Source organism: Etheostoma cragini, chromosome 17 (assembly GCF_013103735.1).
Source record: "Etheostoma cragini isolate CJK2018 chromosome 17, CSU_Ecrag_1.0, whole genome shotgun sequence".
In the NCBI taxonomy this organism is placed as follows: Eukaryota; Metazoa; Chordata; class Actinopteri; order Perciformes; family Percidae; genus Etheostoma; species Etheostoma cragini.
The window spans coordinates 7,891,895-7,916,497 of NC_048423.1; the positions used below are offsets into that span (position 1 = coordinate 7,891,895).

The following is a 24,603-nucleotide window of genomic DNA, read 5'->3' on the forward strand; positions in this document are numbered from 1 at the left end:
ATTTAAAGGCACAAACTTCAAACAAACTACTCTTGGGGTTTGTTGGGAGCTAATGAAAGAAACATTTCAAGCAAAATACACAAAAAGATCAATCCAATCTAGAACTAGGCCCCTTTTAGGATCTGCCAAAATCAGAGTGTGCTTTAAATCAGTCTCCTGTCAGGGAAAATATTATCATAAATAATAGAATTTTTATTTGCAACTGTTCTGAAGTCTACAAACCATGCTTATCAATGTTTAACTCAAATGATTGGCAAATGCCATCCATGAAACGACAAATAAAAACAGAAGTCGTCATCTCAAGAGCTTTAATCATACATAGAAATTTAGTTCAACAGTACCATTCATTTAGAATGTTTTAGCAGTATGTATATTTAGTGTAAAGAGCATTGTTTTTTTTCTCCTTTTTCTGATGAGGAATATCCACAAGGATGATATAAGCTTTCAGAAATACACCAGAGAGAGAGAGAAGAGCAAAGAAGAGACTGAGTACATGACTAAATTTAACACCTTCGACTACATTTTCAAACACCTCTAGGTGACACTTTCTGTGTGTAATGTACCAATGTCCATCCTACTTGATGTTTTTAATTTCCTTTTACATTTTAGCTGAAGAGCAGCAGAGCCTTGAATGCTTCCAGAAACTAAAATAACTGTGGCATGAGCTCGGTTTGATCAATGCCCTATAATGGAGACATTCCAAGCAGTCTATGACACTTCTTGGGGACCTTATCAAAGCTGTGTTAGGCTTGGGGTGGGGGTGACTTGTTGACACTGCTACAGAGACAAAGAGGTCTGGTTGAGCTGGAGTGAAGTACTTTACTGCAATCAAGTGTCATATTATAGGCATGAAAAGAATCAACCACATCCATCTATCAGTCCATTTCTCTAGCCATACATCCATCCAAACTATCGTAAAACACCACCATGAAACATACTTTATGTGCTGTTTGTGCTATCTTAGAAGCGCCACAACATCAATTCCAACCAGCTAAAGTCTCAAGCAAAGAAAAAACATCATGTACAAGACAAAAGATGGAACAGATAATTGGCCTACAAATCCCAGAAGCGATTTTATTTTTCAGTCCATCTATTCCTTTTAAGGGTAGTAACGCCAGCTTCACTGAGGGTGATCCGCCCTCTTGTTTCTTTCCCCTCGAAAACTTTTTAAGCTGCTTCTTATGTGGAGTTGTTAAAGAGTAAGAAACTTGACTTCCAGAGCTGGTAATGATGGAAGCTGTTGTTGCAATAGCGTCGTGGCATTCAGTGGGCGCACTCACGCGCAAAGACAAAAACTGTGTTGCATTAAGGCTGGGAGGGAGGCTGCTGTGCTGCGTGCTGCGACATAGCTGCCGGGGAGGACATGGACTGGACCATGGGCTGAGCTGGTGGGGGTAGCGGAGGCTGAGCCTGCTGGGCCCCTGAGTGCGTGTTGGGGGAGGGTGGGGGTGTTGGACGTTTGAATTTGTCAGGGCTGGTGCTTCTTCTTGGTGAGGGCCTCTGTTTGAAAGACAGAGAGAGAGAGAAAGAGAGAGGAAAGAAATAAATAAGTATCCCTTAACTTATATAACTCAACTACGGCAGCATCTTAAGCAGTTTGGGGCAGACTTAAACGCAGATTTTGCTTCTGTGTAAAATTTATGCAGACCCTAAGTCGCAGCCTGATGAGCACCTTGGACCTTGAAAAATGTACACGACACGGCGACGCATGTCATGTCTTGGCTGTGTTGCATTTCCACCAACTTATTTCCTAGCTCTCCTTCTCTATTTACATTTAATCAAATCTAATCAAGCTCTCTCTCACAATCACACACACACACACACACACAAGAATATACATCAGGCCACCTGTGTAGGCTACAGCGAGAGCTCTGCATGGAGCCTTCAAAGAACCATAAATCACGCTTGAGGTGTTTGCATGATGTTGGTTGGGCTTACTTTCTCAAAGGTGTTCTCATCTGGGTTTATAGTTTTGTTTTTTCTGAGTTTCTGTTTAGTAGTTCTGTTAGTTTTCGTTCAACAGTGTTTCCAGAGTTACAACCAGTGAAGGAAAATAAGAGTATAAGTGGTAAGGTTACTCATCCCAGTCATGGTTACTCCACTGAGCTATTGGTCATGACCTGAAAACTGCAATTCCAGACAGAGGAATGGAAAGAATAAAGGGTTTAGAGAAAAAGAAATCTGTCTGAAGGTTCTGATCTCCCAGATGAAGTTATTTCCTTGTTAAAACTCCTGGGTGGGCTGAGTGGTGATGGGAGATGTGGACATTAACATCCACAAACATCAAGAGAAAATGAATGGATGTAAAAACCAAATCAGGGAGAAAAAAAGAAAGAGATTAAAACGAAGTGCACGGAACAGTGGGAAAAATGTTCAAGTATGGAAGGAATAGGCTGCATGGAAAGGGACTTAAGAATTAAAAGCATACAACAGAATTAGTCCATAAGGAAAAAAAAATCTTTCAGCTGCCTGTACACAAATATACAATCATGTCTTGAACCATATACATGCTGCTACTGCAGGGTAGTTTGGTCAAAAGTTTATTTTTTTTCTTAAATAAACTTCTGTAAAAGGGTGCTGACCAAACTAAAACGGTCAGCTAAATGTGGCGTGACTATAAACCAGTTCATAATATGTAACCACCATAATGTATCTTGATGTAATGCAGATTAATAATAAACTTAGCATATATTCTCCGTCATCTCCCTCAGACTGGGGCTCAATGCAAGATCTCACCTCGTGGGGTCTCAATGATCCTAAGAAAGGTGAGAAACCAGCCCAGAACTAGATGTGAGGAGCTGGTCAATGACCAGAAAAGAGCTGGGACCACCGTTTCCAAGGTTACTGTTGGTAATACACTAAGACGTCATGGTTTGAAATCATGCATGGCACGGAAGGTTCCCCTGCTTAGACCAGCACATGTCAAGGCCCGTCTTAAGTTTGCCAATGACCATTTGGATGATCCAGAAGAGTCATGGGAGAAAGTCATGTGGTCGGATGAGACCAAAATAGAACTTTTGTTCATAATTCAACTAACCGTGTTTGGAGGAAGAAAAATGATGAGTACCATCCCAAGAACACGTTTTTCTGCACATAGGACAGGGCGACTGCACTGTATTAGGGAGAGGAGGACCGGGCCGTGTATTGCGAGATTTTGGGGAAAACCTCCTTCCCTCAGTTAGAGCATTGAAGATGGGTCGAGGCTGAGTCTTCCAACATGACAATGACCCGAAGCACACAGCCAGGAGAACCAAGGGGGGGCTCTGGAAGAAGCATGTCAAGGTTCTGGCATGGCCTAGCCAGTCCCAGACCTAAACCCAATAGAGAATCTTTGGAGGGAGCTCAAACTTTGAGTTTCTCAGCGACAGCCCAGAAACCTGACTGATCTAGAGAAGATCTGTGTGGAGGAGTGGGCCAAAATCCCTTCTGTAGTGTGTGCAAACCTGGTGAAAAACTACAGGAAACGTTTGATCTCTGTAATTGCAAACAAAGGCTACTGTACCAAATATTAACACTGATTTTCTCAGGTGTTCAAATACTTATTTGCAGCTGTATCATAAAAATAAATAGTTTTAAAAAAATCATACATTGTGATTTCTGGATTATTATTTTTTAGATTATGTTTCTCACAGTGGACATGCACCTACGATGACAATTTCAAACCCTTCCATGATTTCTAAGTGGGAGAACTGGCAAAATACCAGGGTGTTCAAATACTTAATTTCCTCACTGTATTCCTTGTCTTCATCGTTTTCAAAGTCAGAAACATTGGCATGGTTTTCAAACGTGGCCATAGTACTATATCTTGTTGATTCCTTTGTGCAATGTACTCCGTTTCTGTAGCAATGAATGACAGCGGCAGATAAATAAACTTGGGTGAATGTCATGTGAACCGGCCTTCTCGGTTGCCTAGGTAATATCATTCTGCCGCAGCTGTACCCTGTGCTACCAACTACAGGGAACAAAGTATAACTATTGCAATGCAATGCAAGAGTAGTTTTATTTCTAACATTATTCTATCAACAGACATTTGCAACGATTGTCTGGGGTTATAATGTATTTGCCTTTGGTGTACTATGGAGTGGGTTAGACTATTTTTAATGGCAGGCTAGCAGATACTGTTGACTTGCGCTAGCCCAGCACAAGCAAACTCTGCAACTGGAAGGACTGAATGAAGTATTGAAAACTGTCTCCAGTGATATAAACAAAATAATCAACACTCACAAATTTTGAGTCATGCTGACTGATACAACCTTATTTGGCACACAGTTGATGTATGTTGTCAGTGAAACATCCAACTAAAAACACATTGTTGGCTAGGAGAGATGCTTTAACAGACAATGACCCTTGTCTTAAATTCAATTCGATTTTATTTATATAGCGCCAAATCACACCAACAGTTATCTCATTGCGCTTTTCATAAAGAGCAGGTCTAGACTGTATTCTGTGATGTTAACTTAGTAAAAATATAAAAGATAAGTTAATGAAGAAACATGTGTAACACAGATAAGGTGTGTTGATTAAATAGGGCTGTATTATTAAAAAAAACAATGCATGTTGGACCAGACCTTTGGATATGTAAAGACCTTTGGTATGTTCTCCTAGCATACATGTAAGAGCGGGCTATTTTGTGTGACGGCCAAGCAAGTTCGATATCTGCAAATGTTTACACCCACATTTCTCGAACAGTGTAGAACTTGTAAGCTTTTTTAAAAAGTAAACCTCTTAGTCATTGTTTCTTTTCAAATCCAATGTTCTAAGTATAGAAATAAAACTGTAACAAAACTGACAGAATAAACAGTATGAGCAACAAAACTGGCCTTGACATTCAAACTAATAAGCAAAATATAACAAAAGAAAAGTCAGAGCATATTGTGTTCTGGTGGAATGTTCTCATTGATTACTGAACATCCAACACTGTGTACCAGGTTTGAGATCATTTTGACAAACATTAACATAACCAACCAAAAGCGTAACATCTCTCTCAGTAAGTGTAGTGCAAAGATCATACCGACACGGTCGAAAAGGCCAAAGTTCCCTTCTTAATGTGCCTGCGGTAATGATTAAAATCAAACTTGTTGTCATTAAATGTTTGTATCATCTCTATTTACTTGGAAGGAGTTTTGCTTTACATCCCTAGTATTTTGAAAGCAATTTATCAATATCATCATTTTTTTCCTACTATTCTTGATTTCTTATCTATATATTAAACCGAAACTGAAAACACAATTTGGGTGGATGTTACTTACTGCTACAGCGTGAGAGGAGCTTCCGTGGACGTGCAGGGCAGGGGTGTTGTAGTGGGAAATGGCAGCTCTGGACAGTGTAGCTGGAGGAGTGAAGCCAACTGTGTGGCTGCCATATGAGAGACCTGTAAGAGAGATGGGAAGACATATAGAGAAAGTTGTACATAATGTATTTACTTTTTGTTCCCAGTCATTGCACTTAACTATACATTCAACTCTGGCTGTGTAAACTAAAGTACTGTTAACATCTGTTTCAGGATTATTTGGATGTTAGCTCTGGCACCCGAGGTCTGTCTTATCTTTGGGCAAATATTTAGGCTGTAATCTGATATCCTGCTGAATCACACCATACACGGTTCAGTAATGACTCAGCTTTCCTCTGCATTTGGACTCTGATATTCAAAGACATCTAAGGCGTAGCCCAAATACTAGAACAATATGGGAGATTGGAGTTTTGGCTTACCAAAAATGCCTTTTAATAGCACAAATGTGTACATTTGTGCTATTAACATGCTATCCCACATGCTCAGTCACTAATTTCAATTTCAAATCACGCAAATTTGTTTCTTGTAAACCTTTTTCAAAGAGTTCTTCAGCTTTGGTTTTGTTGTTTGGTTTTTTGTTCCAAAAATTCAGCAGCTGACTCCAGTTAAATACTGAATTGTTACACACAATAACTTACTTCTGTAAATCTTAAATTAATTAGAAAAATAAAAATTTGGTGGGCATGCATTTCTTATGAAAGCCTGATAACATTTTATGATGCACCTGATCTCCACAGAAACAAGGGCTGCAGATGCAGTCAGGTGTATTGCAGAAGAGAGCAATAAGAGGATTTGATTGGACAGAGAATGAGGGAAATCAGTTTTATTTATTTATGGCTTCACTGACCTTCACAAGACTTTAATTTATCAATGATTGTTTGTTCCAGATTTGAAACTAAATGTGATGGATGGCAATGTTAAGCTTTCTTTTTCTGGTAACAAGTCATATCAATTGATACCAAAGGTCCTTTATATTGTTGTGCTGACCATTTTCGTTGACGCAATATAACTTGTTGATTGTTGTATTTCCTGGACAGTGGCCATCTTCAATGTACTTACCAGGAGATATTGGTCTGCTGGAGCTAGGGGAGGGGGTGTAGGGGATTGGGCTGGACACAGTCCTTGCTCGCAAGCCCTGTGCAGACATCTCGTTGAAGTACCTGAGAGGGTGACATGACCAGTTCATGAAAATTTAGTAGGTCTTTTAGTAAAAAAAAAAACAATCTTAATTAATCATACTTTCAAGGAGCTTGATAGGCAATGGGAAAAGCTCCTTTATAGGCACTCAAAGTTGGTGATTAAAAGTGCTCAATTTAGCCAATTGCCTCTCCAGTACAAAAGTCACGCAATCTACTAAGTCTCTCTCTCTCTTTTTTTCTGATAGTCTCTCCAGTCGTGTTTCCCATCCTCTACCTCTCATCGTCCATCTCCAGACTGGATTCACTCTCTGACAGTTGTCGGCACAGGGCCTCCCTGCGCTCCATTTCTCTCTGAAGCTTTCTCTGCAGCCGGATGTTCTCCTCCCGCATGTGTCGCTCCTCCTCTATATACTGGGCACGCTTCTCTGTGTCTGGGTGGGGGGGGGACAAAGAACAAATGACATCAGCTGAGATATTGTCAAACTGGCAACTGTATACTAGACTCATCTTCTGAGAACATGTTAAAGGTTGGACTGATAGCTCCCTCTAGTGGCAAAAACAAAGCACAGAGAGAAAAATGCTGAGAGACACCAGACATGTGTTCAGAGTAAAATAAGTAATTTCTCCACAATATAATCAAGCTAAATCAACACTTCTGCCTGAAAATCACACAAATGTTATTAATTTAATAAAAACAAGAGATTGTTGCTGTGCTGAGATACAAGTACAAGTACACCAAGTTACAGGCTTTCAGAGACCAAATTAAACATAACCTTGCATTACATTTTAATCAAGTTATTAAAATAAGTATTAATAAAAAACTAGCTGGATGCATATCGGTCTGTTCAAATTGACCTTATCTGCCTGATCTACTAGAACAAGAAAATGTCTACTGGGGCCGCACAATTAATCAAAATGTAATCATGATCACGATTTTGGCTTCCCACGATCAAATTTGCGTGTTAGAGCAATCATAGAATACTCCGGGTTTTTCTGCAACGCCAATCTACCGCTCCGTAAAACACTGTGATCATTTTCCAGTCAGAGTTGTCCCCTGCACCGTACAGCTTAGTTTCTAGATGTAGACAGCCACAGAGGACAGAGTCACCGTGAGGGAAATTCCACAACAGATAGCAGTAGGTCATACGTCGGTCAGAAGGTTTACCAGTTTACTAGTAACCGCAACATTTTGTCCCGTATGTGATGTTTTTCAGACAACAGCAGTGATCAGTGTTAGTTAGCTCCCAGGGCTCCAGGGTGAGACTAACATTTTTCCCAGGTTGCACCGGTGCACCTTAAATCACAAGATAAAATACTGTTTTGAGAATTCCTTCCTGGTGCATCAGTTTTCTAAACACCCAGGTATCACAGGCCAGAGTAAGAGTCTCTTACCAAATAACATTTTTCATTAACTGGCTACACTGTCAAATTAAAAAAACATGACAAAGTAAAGTAAGTATGCGGATACGTCATAAGCATATCTTAAATGTGGTTGATCGATGCATTTACAAAAGGTAGCTCTTACAAAAGTCTCAGATGTTGGAGTGCCCTTCGACGCACAAGATAACATTTCACAAAAGTCCTCAATAGGCGTCCTTGAATGCACCAAGGACACTTCTTAAAGCGATACCTGCTTGTTTTTCCATGCAGTATTAATGTATGTAATATATATAGTGCCCACTAGAGCTGATATGGCACATTATCTGCGTCTCTGATTTCCAGGTCACAACTTCTACAGATTGACTGGAGAACTAGCTTGCTTTGTCAATACCCGCCTATCCTCAAGTTGCATGCTCAATAGATGGGCTTTTAAATAAATCAAACAAAATAACCCCCACTGGCCAATCACAGATGTTCAAAGATGCTTTCAAGAAGAATAAATGGGGAAATGAGGCTTGTTAATATCGCATTTCTACTTCTTTATTATCCCCCCAAAAGTATCCCCAGGTATAATGTGACCAGTAAATATCAAGGTGTTAGGAGGATGTAAACTGTGTCAGACATGGCCAGAAAGTATCTGGTTCTTTTTGGTCAATGGGGGGAAGGAACATGACCATGTGTAGTATGAAATTTGATCCTCACAGCTTATCAGAGGATCTGTTTTACCAATCACATCCTCAATCAACACTTAAAGGCATCTGCCCCCTCAGGGCCCACACTCCCTTGGATCATAACCCAAGTTGAGAGGTCACTTACGCTGCAGCTCAGTGGTGCGCAGGCTTTTCTTAAGCCTCTCCACCTCATTCTTCAGGAAACGGATATGGCGCATCATGTTCTCTGGTGAGTCTATCTCCATGGAAACGTCTCTTGGGGATGGAGGAGCTGATACGGGCTGGTCCAACTTCTCCTGAAGGATTCTAGTTTTGAAAACACACATGATTAAATTCGTCAACAGAAAGGATGGGCATGATGAGAAGCTTTTTAAAAAGAAAATGTATTTGAGATTTTTACAAAGATTGAGATGAATGCTTGTTACAAGCCTATTGGCTGAATATTTGACAATTTACTTAATTCTCAAAAATACACATCTTTTTAACTTTTCTTCATTTGATGCATATTCAGATTTAATTTAGCTCTGATTTGAAATAACCTACAAATAACTAAAATTCAGCCTATTAAAATGAACTCTCCTAAAAAATTACCCTGAAAACGGGTAATCCAAAGATTAAGACAGCTACTGTTGGTAAATTATTGGAAAATTTGACTCTGCTTCATAAGTGGACCCGAGTCACTTGTTTTTGGTGACGGTCAGGCATTTTGTATGTGCCTGTGAATGTGTGTGTGCGTCTGTGAGACAGAAAAGGGGCAAACAATATGGTCTATACAAAAACCTTATGTTGTTTATGTTTCCACATTTAAAAAAAATGAGCCAATATTACTTTTACTACATTTTATGTTAGAAAAAAATCGAAGCACACAAATTAATCAATACATATCAACAACATTGAAACTTGTTAAATGTGCAGTGAAGGCACATTTAACAGGTTAAGAATTTAAAGCTAATGTCAGTAGTTTTACACATGGATGTCACAGCCAGAGCATCAGGTTTCATACTTAACTAGTTCTTAAACTATTAGCTAATTTTAAGATCAACAGATGATCCATTGAAGCAAGCCACAAAACGTTGCGGAAAAAAAGCTATGAATCCAGGGCCGCAAGAGGCAGATTCTAAAATGGCCATTGTCTCTAGATACTGAAATTGGTAACACATAATATGATCACTCCATACCTTTTCTCAGCCTCCAGTTTGTCCATGCGTTTCCACAGTCTGTTGACCAGGGCTTCTTGTTCCTGCTCTAATGTGTTCTCAAGGTCGATCTTCTCCCGCCTCAACTAGAGAATAAAAGGAAGAGCGGAGTGAGACGTTCAGGGATAGAAAAACTTTGACATCGAAAAATGTAAAAGGACTGCACACAACTACACTGTATTGCAAAACCCAAGGTCTCTGACCACACAAGCTTCTCTTTCACAGAACGAACACTCTGTATGTCAGCTTGTGAATGGACCACAGTGAAAATAAAATAGTCAATGCAGAATAGACTAGAGATAGAAAGATTTCTTAATTGCCAACTGATTAAAAAAAAAAAAGACCCTTAAAGTGCCTGTTGGTGCCTTTGTGATGAAGTTAAGCCACATTTTTGTTAAACATTCATTTGACTACACCTACACAAATTCACAGCAGCATTAAACAAGCATCACTGACATATATACAGTACACTTATGAGTGAGCAGCAACAATGACTGCATGCACATCTCCAGAAAAATCCTGTCATCTAAGCAAAGAAAAGGTATGCAGTGTCTTCGGCACACGTAGGTTTGTCTCTAATCCACAGACTAAAATGTCATAACAAGCTAATAAATTTAGCGGGAAGAATTAAAGATGGTGAAATGTTGGTGCCTCCCACTACAACTACTGGGCACACAAGTTCAGGGATATGTTGTTCTACACTGGATGCTGAAATCTTCTTGCTCTACCAAGATAAGCATACCTGTTCAAGGGTTAGCTGCTTTGAGATGGTTTCATTCTCCATCTTTTTGATCTTTTTCATGAGCTTGTTAACTTGGAACTCCTGCTCCTGCTCCAAGTGCTGCTCCAACTCTGCCTTCTCATGTTGGAGCTAGGATGGAAAAGGGGATGACAGTGTATGGACAGAGGGAAAGAAGAGGAGGTGGATGAGGGGAGTCATATTAGAACGAAAGGAGAGGGGAAACAGCACAAGAGACTCATGATGAGTCACATACAAACTATTCAATGACCACAGTGAACAAACACACTGATGTAAGATCATCACATTTAGCTTACACATTAAGAGTTTAACAAAAAAGAAAGCCAATGTAACAGTTTTACCAGATTCATGGTTAAACTGGCCAGAGGAATAAACAGCATAAAATAAGGATTTGGCAACCAAAGTAACCGCTTTTGGCAGCTCACCAAAACAAAGAAGGGTGCGGCTCAGCACTGATTTAAAATGGGACGGCTATGTGATGAATTATAGAAGTGATTACTCATTTCAGGGAAAGGGATGCAAATTCATAGAAAAAGAATGGAGAGGGGAAAATTACTATTTCCATTATGCACCTAACAGAAACAACTAGGACAAAGTAAAAGAAGGCAGTTGGTTATAACTTACAATGACTGCATACATACAGTCGAGAGCTATGTAGAATCCTGGCAGGAAGAACAGGCTACCAAGGGTTGCCATACCTAGTGCAGCCATTTTTCTTTGACTTAACATAGTAACAATTTTAGGAATTGTTGTGATGTGCCTTGCTTTAGCCAAAACAACCACTACTGTATAACAGGCCTCCAACTCACTTTTCTGTGTGGCAACTAAGTCTTTTTGAAAACACATCTGTTCTTTTTTAGCCTCAGAACACCTTGCAGAGAACATTTATTCCCACTTGGGTTCTTTTATCCTTCATGCAGACACAGTTTTTTTGTACATACTATACATTGTACATAATGCGTGCTGCGTTTATGGCATCTATCTTTTTATCAACTTCCTCTCTAATAAGACAAACACATATTGGCAGATATCAGAAGAGGTGACACAAATCACACTGTACTAATTATCAGTGTATAGGGCATAGTTTGCTGAAAGGTTTGTATCAATTTAAATACCTGCTGAAACACTTGCATCATTTGGCCAGTTTAGACGACGAAAGTAAAAAGGCAATCGCAATCAAAGTAATAGTGGGAAAACGGAGGTCAGACTAAATTGTTTACAAATGTGTATCTGCACAAGTGCCTTCACACACCCAGTAAAACAAATGACCACATTTGCTCAATCACAACACAAATACAACACATAGTATACTAGAGGCCATTTGTCAGCACCAAGTCTACAGGCAGAGACAGACACAAGTCTGTTTCATGTTAAGTGAGAAAGCAAGATAACAAAAGCCAAAATGAGTCTCTGTATGACCTTAAGCAGGGGCTGGTGAGGCGTTTACATGTTTTACTTCCAGACTGCCACTTCATTACACATCAACAAACCATTAGTCAGCCTAAAGCTAGCAATTGAAAGTGTGAGAGCATGCGTGTGCTCTGCAGTTGGGAAAATACGATGTGGAACAGACTGAACCAAATAGCCGACAGACGGGAGGAGAGTAATTGGAGAATCAATTCAAGAAGCTAGCAGCCACAGTGAAGTCATCTTGAACATGTTCAGGATTTGGGCATGTACCAATGCAGTTGATTGTAATGCAATAGCTGCGGCACACTCATACACGAGATTGTGTTCATAAACACCCATCCAGAAAGCTCAACCTTTGCATATTGAGCTTTAAGAATCACCTGTACCTTAGTGATATTTGAATGATTGTCATCAAAAAGGGGAAAAGTAAAAGTTCAAACTGATGTTACACAATTGTCCATGGTGCCTGGTTTATACAACTCCAACCAGAAAGTTAAAAATGAATATGCTCCTATCTTGTTAGCATCACTCACTTGCATGAGTTTCCTTGACAGTTCATTGGTGAGAAATTCCTCCTCCTTCTCATAGTTGACCGCCAAAGTTTCCTTCTCTTTCTGGAGGGCCTGGATCTTCTTGAACAAGGTGTTGCTGATAAATTCTTCCTCCTGCTCCGCTCTTGCTTGCTGCAGGAGAGACAACAAATTAGAAACAGTTGCATGGGCAAACAACAGTGAAGTAGACTATTAGATCTGGCACATCAAACTGATGGATTTTTACAATTTACCCTGATTAAATTGACCAACGACCAACCATACTGCAAACACATGCACAAAATTTGCTGCAGTGAAATCTGCCAGCCAAAGAGGAAGCTGAATTTCCCCTATTGACTCAATATGTATTGGAGAAATTCAATTTAATTATAGTATGAAGTAATAACAGAAGTTATGTTGAGACAATTTACAGACAGACAGTAGGTGTAGACCACAATCTATATTTCACAGAGACAACAATTCCCCTAAGAGCATGCATTTGGGTCGACCGTGGTGAGGAAAGACTTCCTTTTAACAAAAAGAAAGTTGAACAGAACCTGACTCTAAGTGCTATAAGTAGCTCTAGGGAGAGGTGGGAGAGAACTTTAATAACTCTGTGTACAAATAATAATTACTATTGTTACAGAAGTGTGTGTTATGGATTGACATGATGAACAGTGGGAATTAAAGTAACAGTAAATATTATAGAACCGACTTACAATAATACTAATAGTAGCAGCAGTGGGCATCGAGCAGAGCCACGACAGCAATAGGTAACTTACAGTGAGGGGAAGAGTGAAACATGTGGGGGCACTAAGGAAATGTGTTGGGACACCTACAATGGCTAGCGTTACAGTGTAAATATACTTCCGTCCTTGCTAACGGCAGTCTCAAATTCTCCATCCTCGCTCTTCACTGACCTCGAAGCTAAAATCTGTATTGCAAGCTGGTAGAATTTGTCAGTTCAAGAACAATAACAGGGACAATAGAAAGCAAAGAGCTAGCTAGTTGAGCCTCACACATTTGCATAGGGGGGACAGGATGCACTGGGGCTGACTAAACAACATACGAGACTGGCATTTAGCTAGCTCGCTAAGTTTGGCCTAACGTTACATACTTCCCACCTATCCAACAGATGAATACTTGAAGACATGTCGCATCGGTCCGTGCCAGTGCTGCTGGGATATTTATTTGCACCCGGTTACCCTATCCTTGTTGGGCATAACGTGGTGACAATGTCTAGCAGAGTTACCAGATTAACATTAGTAACGTTAGCTAAGTAACTTGCATCGTGAGGTTCCCACCTAATTGTTTAGCTACCTTATTTTAATCTGACGTTAACGTTCTCCTGGATGCTAACGTTAGCGAAGATTAGCAAGGCAAAACAAAACAAAGCAAACTAGCTAGCTAGCTGCCCAACCACCTAGCAAACGTTAGCCCGCTGGCTAAATTAGCAACAAATCCAACTGGCTAGCTGATGCTAGTAACGCTAGATCTAACGATAGCAAAACACCAGAGTGCAGTGATCTAATGTTGATAACATTCCAATGTGACACGTTACATTGGTTAATATTGACTATTTAGCATCAGCCAAACGACACTTGTCGTAGCCAACTTACCGACAAATGCAGTATAATAAGATAGCATCTAGCTAGCTAGTTATCGTTACTCACAATAGTGACGCTAGCTTTGCGGAGGTCCCGATTCTCCTCCTGCAGGGCTTTGCACTTGAGTTTGAACGTCTCCAGCTCAATTTTAAGAACTTTATTCTCTTGCTGTAAGGAGGCCAGGCGGTTCGTCAGTTCCTCCAAACGAAACTGTGAAATGACTATGCTCGGTTTTCCAGAATTTGAAGCTGAGGACGACATCGGGGTGGCCGAGCTGCTCCCCGCTCCGTCAGTGTCGCTCTCGCTTGCGCTGTCGGCCATGGCTGTGCGACAGTGTGGGGTTGCTGCGAGTAAGACGGCAGCTGCAGCGTTTGAGGAACGCAGGCAGCAGAATGGTACACCGTGTGACCTTGCTCACGCACGTCGACATAGCACCACCATCAGGATGTGTCTAGTACAGCACAATGCGTATCAACTAGGGTCTTCAACTCCATCCAAGACTGGATTAACCGACCAAATAGGCAATTTTGCCCCACACCCTAAAGCACATTTTGAGCTGAATCATACGAGTCTTAAAGTGTTCTTGTGTCATAAACTGTAACAAAAAAAAAAAAAAAGATAGTCTTTGGTATTACTTAATACACTTGTGTTTTGATCAAAGTAGCAGAAAGAGGGGGTCAATAGGGGCCATTAGAGATAGATAGCACTTTATTGTCCTGAGACAAGGGAATTTGTCTTGCAATAATAGCTCCAACAATTACAACACAACAACCCAAAGACAAAAAGCTAAAAAACATAATGTACTTAATTAAAAACAAATAAATAAAACAATCAGATATTTAATTAATGTCAGGGGTGGGGTCTTAATATCCATAAATATATAGATGAAAGGGGAAAGCAGATAATCTGTTTGCCCATCAGAGGGATAATCTTGCCATGACTCCATAGCCACATAAGGAGGATGTGGGAGGATTTGCCATATAGTAAATAATCAGTAGGTGGCAGAGTATTTCTTTACTGTGTTTCACATCTAAGAATATTCTACTTCGATCAGTTGGCCAGTACCACTAGTATTAATATTCTATTAGTAAGAAGTACCACAGTAACAACAAATGTATGATCTGCATAAAATATCCACTTATGTGGATTAAGGAATGTTATTGTTAACAATGTCATACATATGAGAGGCAATACTGGCTGGAACTGTTTTATCATTTATCATGGGGCAGCTGTGACTCAGGAGGTAGAATGGGTTGTGCACTAATCAGGGTTGAAGGTTCAATCCCTGACTCTTTCTGTCTGACTACCTACTGTATCAACTATATGCCGTCCATTAATTATTTACTCAACAGAAATCTGCAATATCCTCATAGGAAGCATAGACACAAGCAGGCCTGGGCATTTTAGCTCAAGGGCACTTGAGAAGCACCTTTGGTTGGAGGGCAGGTGTCTCTTATAACATCACTTACATAATAAAAAATGTTCAAGGACACAAAGACACGACAGACACAATTGTATTGCGAAATCAATGCATTTTTATTTTTTTTATTTTTAAGTTGATTTTTTTAAAGACGTCTGAAACATTTGTGGTGGTATCATTGCTGCTATAGCCTCTAAAAGACCTTGAATAACCAAAGTGCTAGAATAGTTACATTGCAATGGCTTCACTCTGTTAGTAAGAATTGTACATCAAAAAATTTGCTCAGGTGAAAACACATATCAAACAAAATTGACAAAATTGATAGTTCAACCATATCAAAGGATCCTCTACCCCTTTATTGATACAGTAGTATAAGAGGATGTGGTACAGCACCCTACCTGACTTATTTAACCCCCCCTTCCCAAAAAAAAAGTTACATAGTTGTCATGTCTATAGCATAGACATCAGCATACGGAGCCATCGCACCAGTAGAACACCACACTTGAACTACATGGGCATCTAATTAAAACCAATACAAAGATAATTCCTAACGTAATGTAAAGTAAAATTTTTGCCAATGAGCTACTGAAAACAATTCTAGTTGACACTGCATAAACAGACTCTCAAGGCTCAATAGATCACACAGTTTCAGAGGTAAACACAATTTATTTAATGCTTAAATAATTGTTTTTCACCATCCAGTGTTTTGTCATACAATATGCTATTTAGAGCTACAATCAAATAATGTATTTATGTGTCCAAATGTGAGTAGGTTTTAATTTAAGGAAATACATCACCAAAAAATCCAAAATTAAATGCCCGAGTTTTCCTCTAATACCACAGCAGCCATTAGAAAACCAAATTGACACACTGCTAAAATGATTAAAAACAGTCTAACAGTGTACAGAGACTCCTACACCTTATAGCCAATACGGACAATACAGTTATAATTTTACAGCGAGCCAGCCTTCTAGCATTTACATTCAGATTATTTTGTTCTTGTAGCAGAAGCTGCCCTCCGGTTTTACAGACAAGACATCACACCCTCAAGAAGCCCGACATGATAAATGTTTTAGTGGTATCCTTTCTCAATTTAAAATATAAAATAAGTGACAAATGTTAGGGCTATAATGTGTACACAGATAAAGGGTTTTATTTTTCATTTCAATATTTGTCATTGTTTGCAAACTTGTAAAAATTGTACTTAAAATAATGTGAACAGCATGCATGAAAATATGAGTACTCTGAAAGGCTGCTTTTTATAGGACTAGATCCATTCCCACTTTGGGAATTGCTGAAATTTGATTTTCTGGAAATTTCCTCTGGTAAAATCAAACCAGCTTTTTCATGTACAAACATTATACCTGCTCTTATAATGAATTATACAAGAACCGGTGAAATTACACTCAAATATTTAAAAGTGGAACCGTTTCAATAAATTCTGAAAGCACTTGAAAAGGTCACTCTCCTCAGTGTGTTCTCAACTGGTAGCTTATTTTGTTTGTTAAGAATTGTACACATTGTACTTGTATATATACAGAATAAAAGCTTTTGTGTTAGTTTAAGTTTTAAAAAGGAAGAAAAAAAAAAACCAAAACAATTTAATCCTGACAACAATGGGTTCAAGAAAAAACTATAAGGCGAGTGATAAAGTTGGATCAGAAGTGTTCCATTCGATTTTTTTGTGTGTTATTGTCTCCACTTCACTCTTTCCACCCAACATGTGGATTGAGCTCTTGTGCCATCTTTGGTCACAGTTGCACCTGTGTGGTTGTCAGTGACGGAGTCTTTTATCGTTTTCACAACAAACGATGCTCTTTTAAAAAAGCTCTCACAACACCAGTGGACCGATGGAACGTATTGTTTCACACAAAAAGAGGAAGCAGAATCATGGTCCACGTGTCCATCGCCAGTCAGAAAGTAAGAACCCCCCCAATCCTTTCGTTGACAGGAAGTGAGTTTTTCATGCTCATGCATTCAGAAGGGTCAACTCCTCTCACATGAAAACGGTTGTTTGAAGCAGATAGTTGCAGACTGGACCCTGAAGTCCTCACACTGGAGCTTTCTAGCCCTCTGAACACTTATTCCCAGGAAACATCCAACTTGGTTCCTGTACATCTGCAAGACATATGTATGTTTATTGTAATGAAGCAGTTGACAAATGCATAGATTACCAGGATTTTGTTTTTTGACAGGAATAATGAATGCCATACATTTCCTAATATCTACAAATGTACATCATATTTAAAAGGAAATATTATCTTCAATATATATTTAATTCAATTCAAAGTGTGAAAATAATAATTAAAAAAAATTCTACATGTAAAACACATGTTTTAATGGACAAAACACTGTCTGTCCTGATCTTCCATTCCTTTGTATGACACAACAAGTATGTCTAACAAGACATGATGGTCCGTTGGTTGTTATGGTGACTTATATTGTAACCATAGAAATGCTTTTCCGGGCTTTACAGTAGTGCAATATTAGTTACATGCCAGTTTTGTACAGACGGAAAGATTCACGGCAAACACAACACCAGGCTGAACAGCAGTAGGGATTAACGGTCTGGCCAGTAGGATAACAAACTCTTTTTGGATGCTACAATGCTGTTGTGTGTTGAGGATTTAGTGAACAAAAACAGGCATAGAGGGTATCAGTTAAATATATAAAATAATGCTGAGGTGCGTAGCGCCCATCGGCCCTGTTCCCTGTTCCCTATTCACACATATTTAGTGAAGGAGGAGAGACATGTAGCCAGGCGATAACCAGGATCAGACAGGTTCAGAGTCTGTGTGACATCAGTAAGATGAGAAAATAAATATCACTTTTGTGTATGTTCATTTGGTACAGAGATGGTGGCAGGAGGCCATTAACTTAGCATAAAGACAGGAGTCATAGGGAAACAGCTAGCTTGGCTCTGTTCAAAGTTTTAATAAAATACAACTACCAGCACCGCCACAGCTCACTAATTAACATGTATCTTCTTTGGTGAATACATACACACACACAGATGTAAAAATGACTTTTTACAGTTTTAAGTGAAGTTTCATGCTGTAATATTTTTTTGGACAAACAAGTTTTTCCAACTGTGGAGAGATTCAAGCAAGAAGAGGGAGAAAAGGGCCAAAATCATATTTCCAAAATGTTGAATCATTCATTTTAAAGAGGATAGTACAGAGTGAGTTTGATGAATACAAGTAAATAGTTCCAGGCCCTGAATGTACTAAAGAAGAGAACTCTCCCATTTGGAAATTGACCGAAATTGTAATAGTGGAGCATGGCATGAATGCAGCATAAAGAGATTAAGAGTACAATAATTCACAGATACACACTGCACACTGATACATACAAACTATACATACATACTGATTATGTTAAAGTGAAAGACAGTAAACTGCTGTACCTGGCTGGTAGAGCACAACCATCCCTATGAGTGGAGCTTTTTATCCCCTGATCTTCTGTCATCCTTTCGCCGGCTATTTCTTGACCCTACTCCTTGCTAGAAAACACAAGCACACACAGAAATATAGTTGAGACGTGGAATTCTTATCTTCTGATCGGAGGGAAAACAACCTGACAACAACCCTGAAACAGAAAAGAAAAAAGAGACACAAAATAGAAAAAACAAAACTCCAAAAAGCAATCTGAAATTAGCAAATGTTAGTAGTAGCTTAATGGTTAGGAATAGTCTAGGACCCAAACCACACAGCAACCAGACACCTGAAAGAAGATAAGTTATATTATTATGGAGAAGGAAGAAGAACCAAAAGAGGCAGATTGTATTTTCCTAGTCAGGCATTCATTAGTCATACTGTTGACTAATCAGTTAAACATTTTAAAAGACAAATACAATAGACACCACACAGTGTCAAAACACAACATGCAAGAATGCACTTAAAATGGCTGCATATTTGTTTTTTTTGTGTGTTTGTGCCCAGAAGAGATAATGTGGACAGTTATCCCAAACAAGTTTATCCAGTGTTAAAACTTCACGTGCACTGCTGGAGGAAAACATGATCAAATCTAACTGGTCCTCTTTTTGACTTTATTGTTTGACTTAAAGCTGCACTCAAACAGCAGTGTGATGTAAAATTGAGGTCTGAAATGCCTAAAAATCACATGTGGTATCAATAAACACTGCTGTCTTGGAGACAACATTTCTTTTTCAACCTCTTTAGCCCCAATTTCCCTCTTAACATTCCTTTGAAAAAGCTTTAAAGTTGTGAAAAGTATTTTATTCACATGCATGACACTGTTACAGTGCATTTATTCTGAATCTGCACCTCAGTGACGCTATATGCAGCTCACACTAAGTTAAATAATTTTCTTTGATGCATTTTATATTCATTTTTGTTTTAACTCAACATGATATTTACAATTTATTGTTAAAGCCCCACTTTGGGATTTAGGTTGTGAAATGGTGTTTTTATCATAACATATCTTCTGGTGCAGCTTTAGGCCAAATTTTTGCATTAGCTTTTAACCTCACAGCAACTACTGATCCAGGCATGTCATCTAGATTAGACTTTGAACCCAGGATCACAGTTAAAAGGTATCTGCGTGCCAACCTCTGACCCGTCTTCCTGCAGAACGGGACTGTGCTGAAGGTCTCGCTGCCAACTGTCACCTCCTTGGTTTTCTGGTGTTGGAGTAGATATCCGCCGAATAACCTTCCTGATCACCTGCCCGAGGCAGAAGGATGTCGACAAAGGAAGAAAAAAAGCTGATTTTGTCTGCTTTTATAAAAACATACAGTCCCCGAATTAGGTTTTTATTTCAGAGCTGAAAAATGAAATTAAGTTATACATTACTTTTCTACTGACAAGGTTACCATCGTGGTCCATATAGTGCTCCTCGGTCACAGACTCGCCTGGGATATTCTTTGCTTGTTCTCCCTGTAAACGTTAGTGGTTAGCACATGAATAAACGCTCAGAAATGGTTAAAAACGTAATAAAACAATCCTTTACCATCACCACACACCGAAACAACACCTCAAGACAGAACCTCCATGTAAAAAAGAGGCTGAGCACTACGTTTGTTTCCAACCAGCCAATGTAAACAGCATTAACTATGACAGGTTCAATAGTCATGTACAGAAACATGGCTATCACAACATATCACACATAGGAACACACAAAAGAAGGGTATCTATCAGTACACCAAGCCACTACAATGCACACCAGACTGACAGTCTGAACCAAACCAAACCCAGGCTCAGCCGTGCTTCTGCCGCAGGCTTTCGGTGTACCTTTAAAATGAGACGACGTCTGAAGATTCTGGTGGTTACAGTCTGTTCTTCCTCTGAACCGGAATCTACACTAACCCGCTGTCGATAAAGGTATTATAAGGTCATTATACACACACACGGAGGGAGTCAGGAGGGGAAAGATGCACATGGCTATAGGCAAGGGAATTTGTTAGTTCAGCCATTTTGTTGATGTCCTTCATGTTCGAAGGAAAACCTGGAATAACACAATGAAGTTTATGTTTCTGAAGCACAACTTATAACAAAAAGGTTCGCCATGTCTCCTGCAATAACAAAATCACAACAAAATATAGTGATTTAGTAGCTACAGAAAATAAAGAGGATTACATTGTACGCCGTTACAATGGCTGTTTTTTTTTTGATTAGTTACTATTATTGCTCGTCACATTACCTGGACTTTTTTCTCCGACACGAGTGCTCCCTCTTCCTTTCTGCCATTTGAAGATTCCGATGAGCGGTCCTGAGGTGAGTGTTTTGAGTTGTTGCCGTTCTGTCGGGACCTCCCTGATTCACCCCTAGACGAGGATGTGATGGAGTCACTAATGTTTTCTTGGCTGTTGGGTAAGAAACACAAAATAAGGATTGCAGCAGGATAACTTGAAGAAACTGAACAACAGATTGTTGGCAAAGATTTATGAAAAAAGATGCACTAGGGAAGCAGTAGATTTCAAATTCAGGGTGTGATTCTAGTATTGATTCTGTTTGAAGCCTATAGCTGTATAATGCTTTTACCTTTCCCGCCTGTCGAGCAGGTCTGAGCTGACACTGCGGCCTGGTGTTGGTGGTTCCACATTGACGCTGGATGAATCACTGTGCCAACCTGAAAGTGAACACACTTCTTTTTCTGCCTGTTCAACCTGACCAAGAATCTCCTGAACACTGGCCTTGGTCATCTCTTTGTCCTCCTCCTTCTCCTCTGAGCCTTCTTCTTTCTCCACCTCCTCCTCCAACAGAGGTCCTAATGCCTCTTCTTTGATTTCTTTCTCTCTGTTTGCCTCCTCCTCTTCCTCATTAGATTCAGACTCACTGGGCTGACGTTCTCCAAGTGCCTCAACCCAGGCCTGAGGAGAGAGGGGAGCTACGGCCTTGTCCTCGGCTGCCTGGTCTTCTTCTGATGTCCCGTGAATATCTCTTTCATTGCCACACAACACTTCGTCATCCTTCTGCAACTGCAGTTGTCCATCTGTGTTGTCCACCTTGTCACCCTGGTAGACCCTTTCCTCACTGCCTCCTTTCAATTTTTGAACCTCAGCTGTTTCAGCAATTCTCCCTTTGATAGCCTCTGCTTCTATTGTGGGACAACCTTTTTTCCCTTCATACATCAGATTATGCTGTTCTTCTGATAGATTCTGCACATCTCTTACCTCTTCCACCTCACAAGCTGCCCCCTTATTCCCAACATTTCTCACATCTTGTTCTTCCTCTGTAGAACCCTCCTTCTGTTCAGCCCAAATCGTATCCTCCTTTGCCAGCAAAGACCTATCTTTTGTTATCATCTCACATTTTTTTTCCACATTTTTAATCAAGTGCTGCTCTACCCACTTTTCCACAAATCCATTTCCCTCTGCTAACTCTGCTGCAACCATCTTAACAACCTTCTCTATGTCTTCTGTCACTTCCATTTCACCTTCTTTTAAACATATATCCTCCTGTAAACCAATCTGAACTCCTCCATCTCCCAGTAGTGCTCTGTCCGGCGATGAAGGGGTTATTGATGATACTGATGAGAGTGAAGGGGAAGATGTGGAGTAAACCATGTCAATGTGTAACTCACACATTGCAGGGAGGGAGTGTGACTTGGGCTTGTGGCTCAGCTCCATTTCTTGACAAGGCCTGTCCTCCTCCTCGCTCGAAAGCAGCTGGTCGTTCAGAGCAATGTGGGGCTTTCTGACATTGGGAGGAACAGGATCGGGGAGTACAAATACTGGGACGGACAGGGCAAGCTCACAGGGTCTGGGGGGGCTCCTAGGGGGGCTGTCTGGCTCTCCGCTACCTGGCTCTATCTCTGGGCTCCAGGGCAGGGGCTGAGTTTGGGAGTCAGCCAGCAAAGGGGTGTCTGGTTCTGGGTAATGGTGGTGCTGGTGATGGGCAAGGGAAGGGTTGGGAGTGACAGGGAGTTCAGGCTCCAAGAAGTGGGGGTTGGAGTGCAGTGTGGCGGGGGACTGCAGCTCTGCTAGAATGCTCTGATAATCTGTAGGTCACAGGATGACAAATGTAGAGACATACACACCAAAGCATGCCACAAAGGAATATAACCCACAGAAAAACACACATACACCGTGTGACATGGACAATGGCACAGAGGCTCAAGTGTAAAGCATGTATCTAGACAACCATTAGCTGAGGTGGTGATGTGTCAGAAGCTATGGCAGTACTGTATGTTAAACCGATATCAAACATATGCACTAAAATGTAATAAATACATACAATACATTTTAATGTACACGTTTGAAAATGCCATATTCAACACAAAAAATAATAAAATAAAATTCAAATTCATAGTAATCATAAAAGCAATGTAATTTTTATCAATAATTTAGATTTTCAGTGAGTGAGTGTTCATTCAAAAGCTGTGTTGAGGTAAGACTGAAAGCAAGACACATTAGTGTCATAAGGCCATAATATATATTAATCATGTATCATGTAACCATGCATGGGAGGTCATATGTGTAAGATATGAATTTTTGTCAGGGTGTATTGTTACATGCTCACATGGGACAGTTGACAGATGAGAGATGTAAGAAGAAATAGGGGAGGAGAAGGAACACGATAAAGGATAGAACATGCTAAATGAATATTTCCACTGTGGAAGGGTCTATGCGTGTTTGAGTTGGAGGTAGGGGGATGGACTGCGGACAAGTACACTGGCAAGCAGGACAGGGAGACAGATAGCGGGGAGGAGGGGAGGAAGGACAGGGGCTAGGACAATGACGAGAGGAGGCTTCTAGCTGGTTGAAAAAAGGGTCGTTGCATGGAGACGCGGTGACAGAAGGGGAGGCCCTGCTTAAGGGCGAGAAGGGCATTTGAGAAACAGGTTTAATGAGGGGTTCTGATAGGTTAGGCGCAATGGAGGAGGGTACGAGGGTGAGGATGGCAGGTGTGGTTGCAGTTTCAGAAGGAACAGTAGTATGACAGGACAGGTCAGAGCAAGCTCTAAGAGAGGGGGTGTTTGGTTCAACTTGTGAAGTGTTTGGAGCTGGTGAGGTGAGTGTGGGGGAGTTTGGGACAGATGAGGGTGAAGACAGGACAGATGGAATTGAAGAAGGAATGGGTGAAGGAGAGTTAGCAACAGGCGAGGGAGGTAAAGGTGAGGTGATGAGGGGGATCGTGGAGGACGGGTGGGGTGACGAAGGCAAGCCAGGAGATTGACGAGGGTCAGCAGGGGGGTACTGAGGGATGAGGCATGTGGAAGGAGAGGACAGCAAGTTGAATTGTGGCAGTTTAAATGGCGCTGGAGGTGCCAAGTCTTTGAGTGAAATGGAGGACTCATAACTTGGAGAACGGCGTCGGGAAAAGGAAAGTTCTGCAGTAGTAGTAAGGGGAGTAGGTGGGGGGGGTTGGAGTAGAGGAAAGAAGGGGATTGGTGTCTGCAGGATGAAGGCAGCTTGAGTACTTTTGGGAGTTAAGGGGATAATCATGCAAACTATGGAAAAGGAATAAGTCAAGACATACACAAAAGACAAAAAAAGAAACAAAAAGTGAATTGGAGGAAGAGGGAAAATATTAATATGAAACATGCTTGCACAAGAAGACACTGAATGAATAACATGACTCAAGGATGTGTGGAGGAGGAGGGATGTGAGGAGAGGGCAACACATGACTCTTTATTAGTTAAGAGCTGTTATGTGCTGTTATCAGCAGTAAATACTGCTGTGGGAAGGTGATGGGAGGCAGGACAGGAGGAGGAGGAGGCATTCTGGTTTCACAGAG

At 40.4% G+C, this 24,603-nt stretch overlaps 2 protein-coding genes across 33 annotated transcripts in view; both read right to left on the minus strand.

Annotated features, from left to right (window-relative positions):
• Window positions 1-291: 291 nt before the first annotated feature.
• LOC117960599 (coiled-coil domain-containing protein 6-like) lies at window positions 292-14,413 on the minus strand. Its single transcript, XM_034898584.1, has 9 exons — window positions 14,050-14,413; window positions 12,380-12,529; window positions 10,419-10,547; window positions 9,659-9,762; window positions 8,626-8,786; window positions 6,704-6,860; window positions 6,350-6,450; window positions 5,250-5,371; window positions 292-1,500 (listed from the first exon to the last, which is right to left on the minus strand). The coding sequence occupies exons 1-9, from the start codon at window positions 14,302-14,304 to the stop codon at window positions 1,306-1,308; spliced, it is 1,374 nt and encodes a 457-aa protein (XP_034754475.1). The 5' UTR covers window positions 14,305-14,413; the 3' UTR covers window positions 292-1,305.
• A 1,136-nt stretch (window positions 14,414-15,549) lies between these two features.
• Window positions 15,550-24,603, minus strand: part of ank3a (ankyrin 3a) — a 124,912-nt gene continuing 115,858 nt past the window's right edge. For 24 of the 32 annotated variants that reach the window (XM_034898714.1, XM_034898723.1, XM_034898721.1 and 21 more), the window contains 7 exons: window positions 21,406-22,864; window positions 21,065-21,227; window positions 20,656-20,733; window positions 20,218-20,301; window positions 19,975-20,088; window positions 18,810-18,905; window positions 15,550-17,521 (listed from right to left, as the gene is read on the minus strand). In XM_034898714.1, coding sequence (XP_034754605.1) covers window positions 18,834-18,905; window positions 19,975-20,088; window positions 20,218-20,301; window positions 20,656-20,733; window positions 21,065-21,227; window positions 21,406-22,864 — 1,970 coding nt within the window. In that variant the 3' untranslated portion in view covers window positions 15,550-17,521; window positions 18,810-18,833. Of the gene's footprint in view, window positions 17,522-18,809; window positions 18,906-19,974; window positions 20,089-20,217; window positions 20,302-20,655; window positions 20,734-21,064; window positions 21,228-21,405; window positions 24,317-24,603 lie in introns of those variants that run through there. The other 8 variants (XM_034898730.1, XM_034898739.1, XR_004660198.1 and 5 more) reach the window with 7 other exon arrangements.

Excerpts from the sequence above, each read along its gene's own strand:
- LOC117960599 (XM_034898584.1), bottom strand. The coding sequence starts at position 14,304 with ATGGCCGACAGCGCAAGCGAGAGCGACACTGACGGAGCGGGGAGCAGC. Across the intron at positions 8,787-9,658 it reads AAACTGGAGGCTGAGAAAAG|AATCCTTCAGGAGAAGTTGG; the intron begins GTATGGAGTGAT and ends TTTCAAAACTAG. Across the intron at positions 5,372-6,349 it reads CAGCAGACCAATATCTCCTG|GTCTCTCATATGGCAGCCAC; the intron begins GTAAGTACATTG and ends TCTCTCTTACAG.